The sequence below is a fragment of the Pelobates fuscus genome, chromosome 9, assembly GCF_036172605.1.
Source record: "Pelobates fuscus isolate aPelFus1 chromosome 9, aPelFus1.pri, whole genome shotgun sequence".
NCBI lineage: Eukaryota > Metazoa > Chordata > Amphibia > Anura > Pelobatidae > Pelobates > Pelobates fuscus.
The window spans coordinates 76,261,819-76,282,760 of NC_086325.1; the positions used below are offsets into that span (position 1 = coordinate 76,261,819).

The 20,942-nt window shown below is 42.0% G+C and overlaps 1 protein-coding gene across 1 annotated transcript in view; it reads right to left on the reverse strand.

Annotated features, from left to right (window-relative positions):
- LAS1L (LAS1 like ribosome biogenesis factor) overlaps positions 1-20,942 on the reverse strand; it is a 71,164-nt gene that overhangs the window by 20,955 nt on the left and 29,267 nt on the right. The window contains exon 7 of the mRNA XM_063432089.1: positions 6,482-6,588. Within this exon, the coding sequence (XP_063288159.1) occupies positions 6,482-6,588 (107 nt within the window). The remainder of the gene's footprint in view (positions 1-6,481; positions 6,589-20,942) is intronic.

Sequence of the window (20,942 nt, forward strand, 5' to 3'; positions counted from 1 at the left end):
TATGTCTTCCTCGTGTAAAATACCAACAGTTAAGTTAACGGGTATGGTTTCACGAAAAATCACAGGCTTAACTAAAGGTCTACCATCTATGGCCTCAACGGCCAAGGGCGTCTCCCTTAACTGAGATGGAATAGTGTGTTTAGTGACAAAAACTTGGTCGATAAAGCTCTCAGCAGCTCCGGAATCTATCAATGCCACAGTCTCTACTACTCCCCTTTCCCAAGTTAAGGAAACGGGTAGCACAAGCCTATGATCTTTATAATTATGAGTAGAGGACAAAATAGAAACACCCAAGGCCTGTCCTCTAGAGAAACTTAGGTGCGAGCGTTTCCCGATAGATTAGGACAATTTAGGCGTAAGTGACCTCTGACTCCACAGTACATACACAGCCCCTCCCTTCTCCTGTACTGTCTCTCCTCTTCTGAGAGATGAGTATTGCCTATCTGCATAGGTTCTGGAAAAGGTAAGGTTTTGATCTCAGGACTTAGAAATGAGGGAGCTAGTTTGAAGGAAGGTCTACAGGTTCTATCTCGAGTGTTCTTAAGCGTTCATCAATGCGAGAGATAAAAGAAATTAAATCCTCCAAATTCTCAGGAAGCTCTCTAGTAGCAACCTCATCAAGTATTACATCTGATAATCCGTTTAAAAATACGTCTATATAAGCCTGTTCATTCCACTTAACTTCTGCCGCCAAGGACCTGAACTCTAGTGCATACTCCACAAGAGTTTGGTTATCTTGTCTAAGGCGCAACAGTAATCTGGCTGCATTGACCTTTCTACCAGGAGGGTCAAAAGTTCTTCTAAAAGCAGCTACAAAGGCATTATAATTATATACTAACGGATTATCGTTTTCCCACAACGGATTGGCCCATCTCAGAGTTTTCTCAACGAGTAAGGTGATAATAAATCCGACCTTCGCCCTATCTGTAGGATAGGAACGGGGTTGTAATTCGAAGTGGATACTGATTTGGTTTAAAAAACCTCGACACTTCTCAGGAGAACCACCATTACGTACAGGTGGGGTAATACGAGAGGAGGCACCTACAGTGGCTACCTCTAAACCTGAACTTACAGGGGAGATAGAATTATTACGCATCTCTTCTGGTGGGTTATTAGGACGAGATAATAACGCCTGTAGTGCTAAGGCCATCTGATCCATTCTATGTTCCATGGCGTCAAACCTAGGATCGGAAGGACCAAGCTGACTACTTGTACCTGCAGGATCCATTGGCCCTGTCGTAATGTCAGGATCGGGACAGGGATCCAACACGCAGAGTACAAAGTATAGTAGGTACGTATACCGGACCTTAGAATGGCCGGACTTAACGTAAGGAGTAAGTAGAGAATGGTCAGAGACAAGCCGAGGTCGAGGGAACGAGAAGACAGGTAAGCGAGAGACAAGCCGGGTCAAAGGATAACAGAGATTAGCAGAGTGATACAATCAAGCCGGGTCAGAACCAAAGAGACAATAGACATACAAGAGCACTGAGTGACTAGACTGGCTAGAACCACGACAGGGCAATGAGCAAATGCGGCAAGCTCTATTAAATACCCCGGTTCTAGGAGGTAATCACACCCCCGGCGAGTCCTGGTTCGTGTTCAGGGTTTGAGTGACAGGTCGAGCCGGCTTGGCGTCATGACGTCGGCTACTGAGCGTCACGTCATAAAAGGGCGTGGATCCCTCGCGGCCGGCGTGTGACCGACCGGAGGGACCGCGAGGAACGGAGGAAACAGCCCTTCTGAACGGGAAAACGTCTAAGTCTCTCCTCTTATCAGAGGTAGAGACTACAGGTACCCTGACAGTAAGTAACATCGGAGATGCCTAAACATCTTACAGTTCATAGTCCATATATTCCTATTGACAAGTAATCTTGTAGGCATTGGAATGGTTTAGTTGTGTTAGAAGATACAGCGTGTGCCTGGCATTTGTTGGCTGCGTCACTTTCAGATGTGTTTATGCAGCATGAAAGTGCAGAGTGAATTGGGAAAATGATAGTGTCCATGTTGGGAAGATAGTGGTCCCAAACACCTGTAACAGCAGTAGAGGGAAGTTTTGTTTCGAATTCCCTCTGTGATGCACACCTTACTTTATTAAAACACGTCATTAGTGTTTTGCTGTGTCGAGTAAATGAGGAACTGTCATCAACAAAAAGGTGACAGTTCCTCTGTGTGCTTAGCCACATATTTTGTCCATTATTAACAATTGGAGTTTACCAATAAATAAGTAAATTATTCTTGATATTTTTATTTGGCATTTCCACTAATGATTTATATTAAAAATAAAAGAATCCAAAAAAAAAAAAAAGAGAAAGTTACTTGGACACTTTATGTGAAAAAAGGAATGCAGAGTCCCAGATTTATTGTGGACATCAATCTGCCATTATAGTCATAGGTCTACAGCAATGTTATTTACATTGTTTAAAAAGGGAGTCAAATTATGTATGGACAGTTGGAAGATGAACATGAATGTATTTTCCAATTAATAAGAACCAACTGAAATTCCTGGGGAGTCAATTTGGAGTCTGACCGTGCAGTAACAACTGAATAAATAATAAATAATAATAATAATAATAATAATAATAAATAGAACTTTGAGTCTAGTTACAAAAGCCAATCTTAGTGTACAGTGTCTGGGTGCTGGATTTTTTTGTTGAATCCTCCATTCATAGTGAGTAGTTTGTGTCTTGACATCCATGGTGACCAGCTCTTCTCTTGATCTGGTTATGGTTAGAATTCCAGCTTAATAAAAGATGACTGGTAGGGCATAGGAGTTGATGGCTTTGATATTTTTCTCGCAATTGAGCTGGGGCTTCAGGACCAGTCTGACTCTTTGGAGGTAATTGGATGTTGCCATCCTCCTTGCCACTTCCTCGTGGTTGTCATGCATTTGTGGTAGCTTTTCTCTTCATCGCATATTTGATCTACTGGTACTTAAACGCCTTCCATCCTGATCATCTTCCTGCTTTTTGCCATCATCCACCCAACTTTACAGTCTGATTGACATTCCGATGTCTTTGCTGTATATCCTAGTAAGGTGGATCAGTGAGTCAATATCCTGCTCACTTTTGGCATACAGCTTGATGTTGTCTATGTAGAGATGGCGGCTGATGGTAGCTCCACTCTTGAACCTTTATCCATATCCACTCTTCATGATAATCTGGATAAGGGGGTTGAGGACTACAGAACAGCATCAGGGATAGGGTATCACCTTGGTATAGGCCACATTTGATGTTCACTTGTGTTATTGCTCTGAAATTGGCTTCTAGAGTGGTTTTCCCATTGAGTTCTTGAACGTTCTTAGCGTCTTGCTGACCTTGTATAGAGCCAAGCATTTCAGTATCCGTGTGTGGTATTGTGTCATAGGCGCTCTTGTAGTCAATCCAGGCTGTGCACAGATTGGTCTGTCTTGTCTTAGAATCGTGAGGTGTTGTGTTCTCTGGTGTTGTTTCCAAATCCTTTTTTTGAGTATTGCTCATGTACTCACTCATATGTCCATGATGCCTGACTGGACCGTCCATGTTGTGGGGAGGCATGCAATTTGTTGGTAGTTAGACATTGCTGTTCTCTTGTGAGGGTCTTTTATGACCAGTATTGGTCTACCTTGTGTTAAACCATCAGGGGACTATGTTGCTAGTAGCCGGTTCTCTTGTGCTGCCAGGCATTCATGCAACATTGTTAGTTTTTTTATCCAGTAGGTGTGGATCATGTTAGAACTTGAGGCTGACCAATTCTTCATTTGGGCTAGTCGTTGTTGCACATCTCTGCCTGTGACGGTTTCCTGTTCTGAGAGCATGCAGTGGTCTGCTTTCAGGTCTAGTAGCCACTGGACCCTTGTGTTATGTGATGACTATTTCTACCAGTACTGTTGAGTCTCTGCTCTGAGTGGTTATGTTGTGGTTACTCTGTAGAAGTGCATACACCTTGGATGGTCCTTTGATAAACAGGGCATGTATTCTCTTGTACACAGAAAAGAATAGAATCACCCACACCTAAAAATAATAGGGTAGTGAAAAAACACTTCTCAATGGATAGTGGTAACAGGGATATCCTCCAGGGATATCCCAGCAAGTATCCATTTTAAATACCGTTTAGATGCAAACAAAGATGGAGAATACAGCTGCAGATCTACAACATAGAGAACAAATAATAGTGTAACACTGTAAAAAAAATATATATATATATATATATAAATGCGCTGTTACAGGCAACACTCACAAGATAGAAGAAAATATTTTGCCCAAGGGTGCCTCCCCTGATGAAAGTGGGGGGGGGGGGGGGCTAAATCAGCTCCTCTTTCCTTTTGATGAGGAGACTGGACTCCAGAATGTTGGATATAACAATTCTGCTTTTAAAAATATATATAAAAAGACAAAAAGTGGTGCTGTACCAGGTCCTTCGTGTTTCGTCCGAGAAGGACTTCCTCAGGGTCTCCCTGGTAGTCTCCTTCAGTCTGATCTTGTAGTCAAGCATTTGGAGGATCACCAATGCTGTGGTCTATATGAGCTTGTTGGTCTCTGTGATGGTGTTGGTTGGGATTGTGGACAGTGCATTATTAACCCCAGCTAGCATACTGTCTGGTGGCATTTTTACAGTGATCTTTGGTAATTTTGTCCGATATAAGAAAGAATATATACAAGTTTAGTGGGGACAGTTGTCCTTTAAACAGGATGCTATAGGCCAGGGATAGGCCACCTTTGGCACACCAGATGTTGTGGACTACATCCCCATTAATGCTCTTTAGGGATCGACCGATCAACGGGTTGGCCGATATTCGGTATTTTTGGCAATATCGGTATCGCCCTATAGAGATACCGATATTGCCTATAATGCAGACCAGGACGGCCGGGCCCATGACAAGCCTAGCGGTCCTGGAGGGCCCGCAGCAAGCTCTTCCTTACCTTCTCAGCATCTCCCTTCATCTCCCCTGTCTAAATCTCGCGAGTCCAGCGGCCGTCAGAACTTTGCCACGGATTACCATGGCAACGCTCCGCACGGCACGCTGGCCTCGAAATTTAGACATTGGGAGCTGCTGGGAAGGTAAGAGTGGGCTGGGCCCCCTCTGCACAGTTCATGCCACGAGACCACCAGGAAATGCCATATCCCTTCCTTACTGGTCAAGTAAGAAGCAAGGAGGGGGGGGGGGGACAAAAAAAAATGAAAAAAAATATAAAACTACATTTTATTTTTATTTTTAAATCCCCCTCATTTTACACACACTACACACACACACACACTCTGCATTAATTATATACACACACACTGCATTCACTAATGAAATACTCTCACTGCATCCACTACACACACATATATCTTGAAAACATAAAAAAAAAAAAAAAATCTGACTGGCATGTATATTTTGTGCATTTACCTTAATAATAATAATAATTAAAAAAAATATTTTGCAAAAAAAAACACCATGGTAAATGTAAGGATTATTGGTAAGTTATCGGCTATCGGCCTGAAAGTTCACAGAATATCGGTATCGGCTCTAAAAAAATCAATATCGGTCGATCCCTAATGCTCTTAAACCCATAATGCTAGCAAAGCATCATTGGAGGTGTAGTCAAAAACATCTGGAGTGCCGAAGGTTGCCAATGCCTGCTATAGGCACTCCGACTATTTTATGTCATTGAGAAACTGCAATGTTCATTTTGCAGAACCCAGACAGCCACTAGAGGCGCTTCCGGGATTTTATCGGACTTTTAGTCGCCTGAAGCTGGACATTCTCAAACTCTGCGTGAGGACATCCAGAATCCATTAAATCTCACTAGGAAGCAATGTTTTTCTGTGGGGAGGGCCTAATGCGGCATTCGCACACCCCCTTTGATGACTGAGGAGGCAAAGGGCTGACCCAGCAGCGAGGGAGTTTAACCCTTTCCATGCTGGGGGGCACAGGTAACTATAGTGTTAGTGATTTCATTGGTTCAAACCTGTATTCCTGTCTTTGTAGTGATGTTCAAAAAGGTCCAAAGAAATTTTTCACACACACAAAAAAAAAAAACACAAACACTTTACACAGGTTTACCAGGGCACCATAATAATTAGGGGACACGCTAAGCAGCAAAACAACTTTAGCTTAATGAAGTGGTTTTGATGTACAGATCATGTATCGATAGTACCACTGCTCAATGATCTGCCATTTAACAGTTAAATTAATTTAGGTTTGCTCCCATAGCCACACACCTTCAAGTATCCATTTAAATGGTTCAGAGTGGGAACTCAATATTTATATAACGTATGACTTAAGAATAGATAAGAAAACACAACAGTAAAAGTATCTGTAGCTGAACACATATACAATGTGTTCAGTCTTGCCTTAGTATGTCAAATAGAAAAAAAAAAAAAAAAAAACCTAATGGTTGAGCTAAAATTAGCTCCATTATTTTACATATTAGTTATAAGTGCAGAGACTATATGTTGCCTAAGCCAAAATAAAGCAACACCTCTTCAGTTCTGGCATTTTTAGAGTGAAAAAGGGTACCTATTTTGTCGGACCAGTTCTTTGGCCTGTGCAATTGTCCACTCCAACTCTGCTGTGGCCAACCATTGCTTCTTAGCTTTTGAATCTTGTTGGATTTCTTTAAAAATCTGAAAAGATTAACAGGGAATTTAAGAAAGATTATATATGCAAGAACTTTGTGACGAATGCTTGTTGTACCTTCTAAAGTTTAATCAGAAACTACAACTTTGTCTCTCAGCAAGTTCAGGCTTTTTGGTTCCTTTTACTTATTTTAACACCTTTCCTTCCACCCTGAGGTAATCATGCCTTTTTGTTTTGTTTTACATTGCAAAATAATACAAAATGAAATCCAATTAAAAATTACCCAAGTACCTTTCTCTTCAATCCAGATCTAGTCAGTTAATCTACCACACAAAGAATGACTGTAAATTGTAGGAATCGACCGATTTTTTAAGAGCAGACACCGATAACTTACTGATATTCTGTACATTTACCGTTTTGAAAATAGAAACCATTTCTACACAAATCTACGGTTATCTGAACATGTTTATTATTTTTTTTATTAAGGTAAATGCACAAAATATACATGCCAGTCAGAATTTATGTTTTCAAGAATGTGTGTGTGTAGTGGATGCAGTGAGAGTACTTGATTAGTGAATGCAGTGTGTGTTTGTGTAGTGGATGTATAGTGAATATATAATGAATGTAGTGTGTGTGTGTGTGTGTGTGGAGTATGTAATGTGTGTAAAATGGGGGGGAAGCTTTTTTTTTTTAACCCCTTAAGGACTGAGCCAAATGTACACGTTGTGAACAGAAGAAAACGTAAACAAAACCTGGCATTTGCGCTATATGTCCGTAATTCACCTCTTTCATATTAAATGCACCATCCCCTTATTATATATCATTTTATTCAGGGGAAACAGGGCTTTCATTTAATATCAAATATTTAGCTATGAAACATAATTTAATATGAAAAAAATGGGAGAAAATAAGAAATTTTTATTTTTTTAGTTCTACATGACATTTTAACTGTCAATGTCATAATACTGTTTGCATTTACTGCAATAAAATACACATATTTGTATTCAGCAAAGTCTCACGTGTAAAACAGTACCCCCTATGTACAGGTTTTATGGTGTTTTGGGGGTCAAATATAGCGTGTTACATTTGAAATTGAAATTCGCCAGATTGGTTACATTGCCTTTGAGACTGTATAGTAGCCCAGGAAATAAATTTACACCCATAATGGCATACCATTTGCAATAGTAGACAACCCAAGGTATTGCAAATGGGGTATGTCCAGTCTTTTTTAGTAGCCATTTGGTCACAAACACTGGCCAAAGTTAGCGTTAGTATTTGTTTGTGTGTGAAAAATGCAAAAAACGCCAATTTTGGCCAGTGTTTGTGACGAAGTGGCTACTAAAAAGGACTGGACATACCCCATTCGCAATACCTTGGGTTGTCTACTATTGCAAATGGTATGCCATCATAGGGGTAATTTTCATTCTTGGGCTACCATAGGGTCACAAAGGCAACGTAAGCAATCTGGCGAATTTTAATGTGAAAAAAAAATGAAACACAAGCCATATATTTGACGCTGTAACTTTTGAAAACACCATAAAACCTGTACATGAGGGGTACTGTTGTACTCGGGAGACTTCGCTGAACAAAAATATTTGTGTTTCAAAACAGTAAAAAGTATCACAGCAATAATATCGTCCTTGAAAAATGCAAAAAACGCAACAGAAATCTGAAGGATATCTTGGTAAGAACTGATACACAGAGCTGTTATAATTTACAGACACAACATGTGAAGAAAGGCTGTTTTAAGTGCTCAGGTTGTGTAACTTGTGGGCATATGCTGACAGGATCTTCCTTCGCACACCCACATACTGGCAAGAGAATTCAAATAAAACACCGTTTAACCTGTATGAGTGATCATGTGGTGTACCTCATCTCATGCCCTTGCGGCAAATATTACGTAGGAAAGACGGACCTTACAGTGAGAGACCGTATCCGAGGCCACAGATCAGGAATAATGACAGCATATCTGGATGGAAAGACCGATAAACCTGTGGCGAAGCACTTCCTTGAACATCAACACCACTTACCCACCTTGAAATTCATCGTGATAGACCACATTCCACCATTGAACAGAGGGGGTGACAGATCGAAGAAACAAATATTTGGACACAGTTCAACCGAAAGGACTGAACGAATATAATTCCTTTGGTTGTTTTTTGAATATTCGCTGATTATGTCTGGTGGGGGACTTACAGTCTCCAATTACATGAGACCCTTGCTTATGAGATGTTAGCCTTGTTAGTAGTTGAGTAAATTTTAAAATCTTTAAAAATATTCCCCCCTTTTTTGGGGCTTATAGATTGTGATATAAATTTTTTTGTATATCTAAAACGGTGGTTTTGGGGATGGCAGCACCAGACTTTTTCTTATGTGTATGAGACCCTTACTTATGGGATGTCAGCCTCGTTAGTAGTCGTATAATTTTAAAAATCTTGGAAAATATTCCCCCCTCCCCCTTTTTTGGGGGGTTTATAGATTGTGATATTAATTTTTTGTATATCTAAACGGTGGTTTGGGGGATTGCAGCACTAGACTTTGTCTTATCTTTGCATGTTCTACTGTGATACAATAGCATATTTCATTAGTTAGAAGTTCCCTTTTCTTGTTACTTTGTAGTTCTTGTTCATGCAACATTTTCTGAACATTCAGGTTATTTTAGGACTCTATTGAACTCACCATTGCTTCTTAGTAACACACTACACCTTTTTTCATTTGCACACCCTTGATGTTTTCAGATTGCATATCTTGACCACATTTTTCCACCTTTATCATAGTACAGCGTTCACACACACCTAGCATACACTTTAGACCATTAAATTTTCATATTTTTGTTTTCACTCTATTTAGGTTTCTTTTTATTATTAGTTATCTTTCCACCTTTCAAACACACATACACACATCAGTCCATTTGCAGCATTTGATCTTCACTCTTCTTATATCACATGGCACTTCTGCACGCCGAGCATTCATCACATATTTTTCTTATTTCCAGTACGCTTATCTAAACTCTTTCATTCACCATATTTTGCGCTGGCTATTTTAGTGCACATCATAGTTGTTAACGCTATTTATGCTACCAGCATCACACATCACTCGTAGCTACACGCTGGGTTCTCTCAGTTCACGTGCAGTCATTCAGTTCCCAGTTTACACATTTCAATTCATTCATATCTCATTCTTTGTATTTACAGGATCCTACATAGCTTTCATACATGTATTTAGTTTTAATTTTGAGTCCGTCGATCGGGCTTTATCTCCAGTAGATGCATACATATTAGACTGCTCTTTATACATTGGACGGATATTCTGTTTCTCAAAACCTGCTGTTCACATCTTTATACACATTCAGGATTATTTATTTAGACTTGAATCATCTTTATTGTTCCTCCGTATTGTTTTTAAAATTTGCTCTGAACTTTTTTCTAAACAGCTTTGCCGTTGCTAGGCAACACTGGGTGTCTTTGCTTTACACCACTTCACGACAGTTCACACAACAGTCCGTGGTTCGCGGCTTTATTCACACAGCAGATTGGATAGACAGGGTGCACTTGGTGATTGGGTAAGTTTAACATTTATGGTATTTGACATTTGTACATGATACAGCATCTTGATAAAGACCGCTAGACGGTCGAAACGTTGATCTATATATGTGTTTGATTTGAATACATTTCTTTTGATTTACAAAATCCATGGAGTGCTCTCAATTTCTCTTGTTTATGTTACCGCACGGAGAGGCACCTGGTAGTTGCTGATTTATTTATTGTTTGATTTGGGAAGAGTGCCAGAAATTGTTGTGAGAGATATATATATATATAATTAAAAAAAAAATTTTTTATATATATATATATATATATATATATATATATATATATATATATATATATACATATATATATATACATATACACACACACACGTATATATTTATGTATATAGATATATATATTATTTCGTTCTACGTGTATTTGGACATATATATTAATATCACAATACAGTTAGAACGAAATAACACATCTATATATTTTTATAATATATGTCTAATCAGTATCAGTCTACGTATAATTTTATATATATATGTCTAATCAGTATCAGTCTACGTATAATTTTATATATATATATCTAATCAGTATCAGTCTACGTGTAATTTGATTATATATATATATATATATATATATATAAATAAAAGAAATGTTTACACTTATTTTAATTCTTTTTAATTTGATTTCCAGCCAGCAGGGGGACTACCTGTCATTACAGGTAGTCCCCCTGCTGGCAATGCCTGAGCCAGCTAACCCGGCCATGTGATTGTGAGGTCCTCGCAAGGACCTCACTCTCACATGGCCGGGGGGGGGGGGGAGGGGGGTCTTCAGGACGTCGGATGTGCCGCGGGGGGCTCCCTGGGAATCCCCCCCAACCACGATCGCCGGCGACCGGGTAAGCAAGAAAAAAAACAGAGGGCGTACAATTGCGCCCGGCGGCATTTAGAGCCGCTTAAAATAGGGCGTAATTGTACGCCCTCCAGTCTTAAAGGCTTAAATATTTAATTTTTTAACATTTTGTTTTAGTTTCCCCTCCCTGCTTCTTACCTGGCCAGGGAAGGGGGATATGGCATTACCTGGTGGTCCGGACTCTGCAGAGGGGATCCGCAGCACACTTACTTTCTTTCCCAGCAGCTCCCCTGTCTAACTCTCGCAGCCTGCGTACCGCTGCCAGACTTGCGAGATTTAGACATGGGAGCTGAAGGGAAGGTAAGCAAGAGTGTGCTGCGGGGCCCCCAGGACCGCTGGTTGTCATGCCCAGATGATTGCCTTTGTCTGCATTATCTGCAAAATCAGTATCTTTATAGGCAGATAAGGATATTGCTAAAAATTCATAATATCAGCCAGACCAATAATTGTTCGATCCCTATTAAATTGCAACCACAATGCCACATTGTACTGGAACCTGCAATGCTGATCTCCACGGTGGGCCTAGAGCACCCCTCTATGGGTGCAAGGAAACATATGAAATGCACATCAAGTAGACCACTACTAAAAGACCACTTCAACCCCTCTCATTGTCTGGCAATCTGATACGACACACACGACACACACACCAACTAAATTCTACTCTTTTTTTAATAAATTGTGTTAGACATAGTAAATCCACACCCTTCTATATGAACCAAAACTTAGTTTTAATCAAGATGTGTTTATTGAGTGATGGTTTCTAATCCATTTGGGATATTAGCATCAAAAAGCATTTCACCAATACAAAACCTTTGTTGATCACAATATCTAAGTGTTACTTTTGTATGCTCAAAAGGGCTGCACCCTTGGAGCCTGGACGGTCATACGCCTTACTAGGTTTTCACTGTTATAATAAATTGCAAAATAAAAATAAAAAAGTATTTCACCAACGATTGTTAGGACATTGTTTGAAGTAGGTTTATTGGAAGCTGTAGAAATCTCAGTAACCATAGCCAAAAAATGACTCTAATGTTGAGCGTGTTGTTGTTTTTGTTAGATTTTGGAAAAGTAGAATACTCCGAAATGCAGGAGATAAACGCGCCCCCAGCTCTGAGTCATGAAATTATAACATACACACCAGAGCCAAAGTATGAAAGAAAAAAAAAATAGCAATAAGAACAATAAGCTAGTAGCTTGTAACTAGGGCTCTGCAAAAATGATGCTCACCTATGCAGGTCATTTGCACTCTACTGCCATTCCTGATGCCAAATCTGCCACTAAGGCAGTAATGCTAATATTAGCAAAGCCAAAATCAAGGACTACATTCCGCATGATACCGGTATTTAGATCAAGTAGATGTTCTCTTTACTTACAGATAATTCTCTTGACCAAGGTTGGTTTGCTGCTATGTCACCTTGTTATTCTTTAAGGGGAACGGTCACTTTCCAGGTTTTTTTTTTTTTTTTAAATGCATGCATTTTATTTGTGCAGTGGAATGTCCCTTTAATTTGTATATTCAGAAATATTTGCATACTATGAGTTCTGCAGACAGATGTGTTAATTGTCTTTACCACCCCTTTATCAATATGCTATTTTTTTCCTCTGATAGGATTTTGTTAATTGTATTATATGGAGTTTGTCAAAGCAACTTTGATGTAATGAGCATATGAGTTAGTCAAAAATACAAAAATAAAGCTTTGCATGTTCGTGTTTTTTTTTTTTTTTCCATTCTTTATTTTTGTTGTGCGGGGGGTTACAGACATATCAACAAGCGCCACAACGGTGTATCTCAGGATTCACATAGATTAAACAGTGGCGTGACAATTCGCACATTTTTGTATAATTTGCATGCTTAACTAAACAGTTATTCCAACAGATTGAGATTTAGCTAAAATAACTAGCATAGAGAAAAGAAGAAAAAAAAAGACATAATAGTTATTGACACACTTATATGTATGGTTAGTCGATTGGCAACTGGGAGTGGTAGCTAGTGGCCCACGTTACAGGTCTAGTCCGCTGCTCCGTTTATAAGAAACAGTTTAACAGCTAAGCCAATATGCTTGTGGAATGTGTTGGTGTCAATACGTTGTTAGACATAGGTTAAAACACGTTAAGGGAGACATAGTAATTATCATGTGAGCTGTCCTGTCTTACATGCACATTTTTAAGGAGTTAATATACCAAGAGACATCAATATTTTTTTCTGTCATTTTGGGTCATTAAGGCGAGATAGCTGAAGCATGTTACACCATGCTAAATGCAGTATCACAGTTGGTCTTAATTGTGCCTAAATGGTAAATCTGCCTTGTATATACTATCGACAGGTCTAATCTACAATATCACAGGTTAGGTATAGTTTAAGGCTCATCGTAAGTGTGAATCTGGCATTTAACAGTGTGTCTCTAGAACCTCATCTAAGTGTGCTTGCATGTCAGTTGTGTCATTCAGGATATCATTGTCGATTATAGGGTTGACATGCAAGCTGGGTGGTCAGTATAGTGTTAACATTAACAGTGAGGCTTCAACGCAAATGAGCTTGGCTAAATATATATTAGGTCAGGCTGTATATAGTGAAAATACAAGCGATGGATCCCAAGATCTGTTTGGCTTAAAATATACTGTGTGTAGTAATTACCCCTGGGTACTATATGGTGTAACAGTGTAACAGTTGGCAAGAGCAAGTAAATGGAGCAGAGATAGTTAGAGGCTCCCCGACTTGAGGGCTGTTTTTTTTTTTTTTGAGGAGCATAGTGTGGTGCAGGTCAAGACTAAAACAGGAGTTTATTTCTACAGTTAGCTAAGTAAGGCCAAGAGGACCCTCTGCAACTACCACACCATAGACCCCATTTACCCTATGCCTCGCTTCAGCAGAGTATAGTCCCTGTCGATGCTGGTGTATGCCAGGTTTTGATTGCCCAGTAAGAGGCAGTGTGTTTCAGTGTCCCGGATCAAGGCTCTCCAGTGCTTGTTGGGCTCGATGTAGGGCTACGGTTTGCTCCTTTTCGGTTCCCACCTCCGTGCTGCTGGTAATTTCAAAGGCCTTTGCTGCTTGCGCGCCTTCCAAGCTGGGTCTTTCACCATGGGTTTGTGCTGCTGTTTGTTCCTGAGCTTGTGGGAGGCACTGTGTATGATCCGCCACCGGGACAGAGCTTCTACCTCTGGTATCATTGCTGGCTTTAGAGGGTGGCTCCGATGTAGGCTTTTACCCTTTTGTGGATGGGTGGTTGTGCATCTCAATGAGGCATGTTTCCCGCTCCACCGCCATGTTAGGGCTCGATGCGGTGTCATGGCTGTGGTCTTCTGTTGTATGATTGCGGTTGATGTGTGCCGAGATTGGTCGCCCGGGTGACTCTGGACAGGTTGGATCTGCCTTCTTTTCAGTTTGTGCCAGAAATCATTGAGTAGCCTGTTCAGCTTGGACGAAAGGTCAGAGTTGTCTGCCGTGTTGTCGGGGGCCCATTCTGCATCCGCCATTTTGGTTGTGTCGCTGCAGAGTGTAGTGGCCGCCATGGCTTTGCCTCCAGATCCCGCTATGTCTGCGTAGCTTCCCAGGGGTGGACCGGGATCTCCCCCACCGGTCCAGAGGGGGGGGGGGGGGGGGGGAGTAAATGGGGTTCCCGTGCAATGTTGTTTGCCCTCAAGCAGCTCCGGGCCGAGAGATCGGCCGTCTCCCCCGTCTGGTGCACCTCAGGCCGCATATGCTTAGATTCATGTAGCAGTTGTGCTCCTCGCAGTTTCTCACACCCCACAGTAGGTCTCAAGAGGGTCAGGAGTAGTTTAAGTCGCGTAAATTGTTCCCTTTGAGGCAGAATGAGGTTGAGAACTTCGATTCAAGCTGGCCTAGGAGAGGAGCTCATGCAATACACATCTCTCCTCCATGACAGTCAGGCCCCGCCCCCTGCATGTTCGTTACTTAAGGAACCGTGTGTGGATTTGTTCAGGGCCCCAGGAACAGAGCCTTCGGACCGGTTGGCTAGCTGCTTGGTCCCTTTTGCCCGTCTAAAAGGGAGCTAGACCTGAGAAAAACAAGTGCCTCCAGAGCACGATACCGGTTTTGAAGAAGAAAGCTGCAGCCAGTTACAGAGTGGAAGCAACCCAAATCAAGCTTCGGCAACTGGGGATCGTTCATTTCAGGATAACGGATTGTGGCAGAACCTCACATCTAGCACCTGGATTTAGGCCTACAGAGAGGTCTATGAGGAAAAAGGGGTCATATAAATAAAAATCTTGCTACCTCACACCAGATGCCGGAGACAGAGGTTTCAAATTAGCTATGGGCCTAGTTGCAAATTTCTCTTAAAGGAGCACTACAGGGTCAGGAACACAAACATGTATTCCTAACCCTATAGTATTAAAACCACTATTTGGCCCCCTTTGCCTCCCTAAAAATAGTAAAATCTTACTTGTATTCAAGTCTGAAGCTGCTGCCTCTGCCTGTGAACTTCCTCTGACATCATCAGAAGTGGTGGCCTGATCCAATCACAGTGCTTCCCCATAGAATTGGCTGAGACTGACAAAGAGGAAGATCAGGGGCAGAGCCAGCATGATTCAAACACAGCCCTGGCCAATAAGCATCTCCTAATAGAGATTAATTGAATTAATAAATCTCTATGAGGAAAGTTCAGTGTCTGCATGCAGAGGGAGGAGATACTGAATGTTTGGATGCATTTTAGGCAGCCGTGACCCAGGAAGGATCTCCAACAGCAATCTGAGGAGTGGCCAGTGAAGTTATCACTAGGCTGTAATGTAAACACGGCATTTTCTATGAAAAGACAGTGTGTACAGCAAAAAGTCTGAAGGTAATGATTCTACTCACCAGAACAAATTCAATAAGCTGTAGTTGTTCTGGTGACTATATTGTCCCTTTAAGTGTTTACTCCTAGTAGAAGTACTTGTATTACAGTTTCCAACTAACCAGCAGCTAAATTCTACCCCAGAAATTAAAGGACCACTCTAGGCACCCAGACCACTTCAGCTTAATGAAGTGGTCTGGGTGCCAGGTCCTTCTAGGGTTAACCCATTTTTTCAGAAACATAGCAGTTTCAGAGAAACTGCTATGTTTGTGAATGGGTTAAGCCTTCCCCTAGTGGCTGTCTCATTGACAGCCGCTAGAGGCGCTTGCGTGATTCTCACTGTGAAAATCACAGTGAGAGCACGCAAGCGTCCATAGGAAAGCATTATGAATGCTTTCCTATGTGACCGGCTGAATGCGCGCGCAGCTCTTGCCGCGCATGCGCATTCAGCCGACGGGGAGGAGAAGAGGAGGATCAGAGGAGGAGAGCTCTCCGCCCACCGCTGGAAAAAGGTAAGTTTTTACCCCTTTCCCCTTTCCAGAGCCGGGCGGGAGGGGGTCCCTGAGGGTGGGGGCACCCTCAGGGCACTCTAGTGCCAGGAAAACAAGTATGTTTTCCTGGCACTAGAGTGGTCCTTTAAGGGTAGTTTGTGTGTGAACAAAACATATGTTTTACACATGGGATAACCTCAAGCAGCGCTGTCACATTTTAGATTTTGATTTTAAATGAAGCCTTTGTCCCTCTATTTATTTGTATTCATTGTGGTATTTTTAGTTGTACACAAGAAAAAGCAAAAAAAAAAAAAGAATCCCACAGAAGGTCCAACTGCTGACAGAGTAGAAAAAGATGGAGGCACCAGGTACTAAGATCATGTGCAAGCAAGACAAGATAAATATAAATGAAAGGCAAGTGACAAAGAAGGGAGCTTAGTCATTTCGAGGCATTAGAAAAGTAAAACAAAGATGGGGGGGGGGGGAGGGCAAATAAAGTCTCTGCCGCTTTAAATTTTAGCGTGCACTCATTTTTTTTTTTCTTTCTTTAATTGAGGCATTTGAGGTGGGATACAGAAAAAGAGGAGGGAAATGCGCAATTTTAGATACACGTTAGGGAATTCACAGCTGTAAAACACATTTCACAATAAACTGTGCCTCGTTTTTATGGTTTAGTAACGCTTAACCATGCTGAGCTGTTTTGCTGATGCATGCTGAGAAAACGTAGGGTCACGTTAGAAAAGATTATGCAAAGGAGTGACAAAGTGACTGTGGTTAGGTATGACATATGTAATCATGCTATGGTCAAGACCGTAGTTAAATACACGACAGATATATAATTACATTTTATGCTATGCGGGGGCTAAAGTTTAAGAGGCAGGGAAAGCAAAACAAGGTGAGCATGCAGGCATTATATACTGTTACGATTTGCTGAGTATATGCTTAGATATGAGATAGATAACATCACCCTTTTAGGCCTTTATAGCTACATATCAATGACAGTGGTAGGGCTGGGGCATTTGGACAGGAACCTTGTGAATAGTACAGGCTAAACTTTGGGTCTTGCTTGGCAACAAAGGCCAGAAAAGGGCCAACTAATTTCACAAAAAATTAAGGTGTCGCCTTTTAGTATGGGCTAAAGAATATACATGTATAACTGATCACATTCAGGAGGTTTAAGCAGAAAGTATACACGGTAAGTAATTATGTCCCGCTTGGTGTTGCCTGCTGTCCAGTGTTGCGTGCCCGCTTTGTCCCGATGAGTATAGTTCCTGTCCGCTGCGTCCCGAGATGTGTGCGGCGAGTCGACCGGTCAGATCGAAGCAGCGTACGAAGATGTTTCGACCGGCTGTTTCAGATGTTTTGACCCAAGTCCATGCTGTACAATTGTAAGTCCGCGTGGTAGTGGCCTGTGTGGTGTCCCCCTGCTCGTCGTCATACTCCACCGGGTGTACTGTTGCGTCTTGCGGTGGATCCTCAAGTTTCCCGGTGTTGTGGTGGTACTGCGTCTGGGAGCCGCCAGCCTTCGGCCTGAGGCCTTTGTAGGCGCTCGCGCCCTTGTGCCATTGATCCCTTCAGCAGGATCGTGGGCCCTGGGTTCCGACCCCGTTCTTCTCCCAGGGTGTATGGCAGGCTGCAGAGGGGATCCTCTTGGTGAGCGCCCAACCCAGAAGAAGGGCGAGCAGTCCCATGGGCAGCTCCGTTCATGTGAGCAGTGCATCGAGCAGGGTCTTCAGAGTTTTGCGCCCGGTGAGTCTCTGGGCTTGGGTGCCACTTTACGATGTGGGTCCTCGATTGTTTACAGCCTTGTGCGCCATGTCAGGTCGTATCTGTTATCTGGCATAGAGTCTGCAGGTCGGTCTCCACACACGTGGCCCCCGCCATCTTGGTCCTGGGCCTGCATGTTGGTCCGGCAATGCCTCTGAGCGTAGTTTTGGGGCATGGACCGGGATCTCCCCCCCGGTCCAGAGGGGGGGGGGGTTCAGGGCCGGATCCGCCGTTGGGCTGCGTGCATGACAGTCTCCGATGGGCAGGATAGTGGAGCGGCGGCCGTCCACTCCACTCACCGCCAGGCTGGATCCCGCTGGATGCTGCAGGAAACCTCCTCCGGGGGACTAGAACTCCGGGAGCAAGCCTCTCCCCGGCTCCGGTAGCCCGTCTGTGTTGCAGGTCCCGGTTGTTGGTCGTCTGGGTCCGTGAAAATCACGGTTTATAACGTGGATGGGCCATGTTATGCAGGAGCTGCTCTTCCCTGCGACCGCTCGGCTCGGCGGTCCGGCCCCGCCCCCCCGTGCACTCATTTTTAACTGAATATGAATAGATTTAACTGCAGATTCTTTATGATTGTGAAAGAAAAAGTCCCCTGAAAAGCAGATGTGAAAAGGCATTGTTTTTTTCTTCAGACTTCAGAGAAACAAAAAAAAAAAAAAAAAACACACTAGCTCCCAATAAAATCATCTTCCTGAAACAAAATATAATCTTTAAAATGCGGTTTTCATTTGAACTCTGATTTTTTTTTTTTTTTTTTTATATGTGGAATTAAAAAAAAAAAAAAGTTAGTTCCAGTCCAAAATGAAAATGATTAACACTGATTAAGTTGTCAATCCGAAATGGTTATTTGCGACAATTTGCTAAAGAATATTTAGAATGTCAGTTAAGCTGTGTCGCTCTATAGACATCCTATAAATCAGGGGAAATTTTTTTTTTAAAAAAAAATTATATTTTCTCAGAAAGCCATTTACATCATGTATTTGTGCAGCCCTTTTCTTTAACACCCCATTCAGCAACAGAGTATTATTGTATAGGATATTACAATAATATCTCCATTTACCTCACATGTATAAAAGAGTGGATCATGTATCTAAATAATTTACTGAAACTTATAAAAAAAAAATAAAAAAATTAAAGAGACACTGTAGGCACCCAGACCACTTTATCTAATTGAAGTGGTGTGGGTGCAGTGTCCCTTTTGCACTCTATTCCAAAGAAACTGCAATGTTTACATTGCAGCTCTCAGTCTGCCTACAGTGCCAGTCTACCAGACAGCCACTAGAGGGCTTCCTGAATTGAAATGGAACTTTATGAGACGCTGGACGTCCTCACACTCTGCATTTGGACATCCAGCTTCAGATTTTTCCAAATAGGAATGCATTGATTCAATGCTTTATTATAGGGAGGTCAAAACCGCATGAGGCATTTGCCAGAGAACACCAAGATTGTCAAATTCGCCACTGGCGCCCTGTGCTCTTCACAGATGAAAGCAGGCTCACACTGAGCACATGTGACCGACGTGAGAGTCTGGAGACGCCGTGGAGCACGTCCTGCTGCCTGCAACATCCTCCAGCATGACCGGTTTGGCAGTGGGTCAGTAATGGTGTGGGGTGGCATTTTTTTTTTTAAAGGGCCGCAGAGCCCTCCATGTGCTCGCCAGAGGTAGCCTGACTGCCATTAGGTACCGAGATGAGATCCTCAGACCCCTTGTGAGACCATATGCTGGTGCGGTTGGCCCTGGGTTCCTCCTAATGCAAGACAATGCTAGACCTCATGTGGCTGGAGTGTGTCAGCAGTTCCTGCAAGACGAAGTCATTGATGCTATGGACTGGCCTGCCCGTTCCCCAGACCTGAATCCAATTGAGCACATCTGGGACATGTCTCACTCCATCCACCAACATCACGTTGCACCACAGACTGTCCAGGAGTTGGCAGATGCTTTAGTCCAAGTCTGGGAGGAGATCCCTCAGGAGACCATCTGCCACCTCTAATCAGGAGCATGCACAGGCGTTGTAGGGAGGTCATACAGGCACGTGGAGGCCACACACACACTACTGAGCCTCATTTTGACTTGTTTTATGGACATTACATCAAGGTTGGATCAGCCTGTAGTGTGTTTTTCCACTTTAATTTTGAGTGTGACTCCAAATCCAGACCTCCATGGGTTGAAAAATTTGATTTCCATTTTTTTAATTTTTGTGTGATTTTGTTGTCAGCACATTCAACTATGTAAAGAACAAAGTATTTCAGAAGAATATTTAATTCATTCAGATTTAGGATGTGTTATTTTTGTGTTCCCTTTAATTTTTTGAGCAGTATATAAGTACCACAGTTTTATATTCCTGGCACTTCTAGTATTTTTTTTAAAGCAAAACAAGGGGGTAATAGGCGCTCGCTATAGTAAATGATGGGCAGACAGCAGTGTACAAAACAAGGATTCCCAAAACCTTGTATGTGAATAGAAATTGGACAAAGAGGGTGTATACCGCGCCTAGAGGTATTGGTATAGAAAATTATACATACATATATTTGATGAATATTTCGACAGTAGATGATAACCTCAAAATAAAAAGTAAAACATAATAGTGCAATACAGTAAGTTGGTAGAAAGGTATAATAAAACTATGCACAGTCCACTCACATTGGGGTGAGCTATAACAGAGCTCAGCTGTGATGCGCCTGGACGGTACAATCCCCGTCTCGGGATATATGGTGATGTAGCTTCAGGGGTTGTTCAAGGTGCAATTGTACGTAGATCATGAAATTAAAATATAGCAGCAAATGGTTAAGTAAGTACTGACTGGCAGCTCCTCCCTGTGTTTCCCAGCACTGTATCCACTACCTCTGCACGATTTCACATTAATGGGGCTTCTCAGGATAAACACACAGCAGCTGC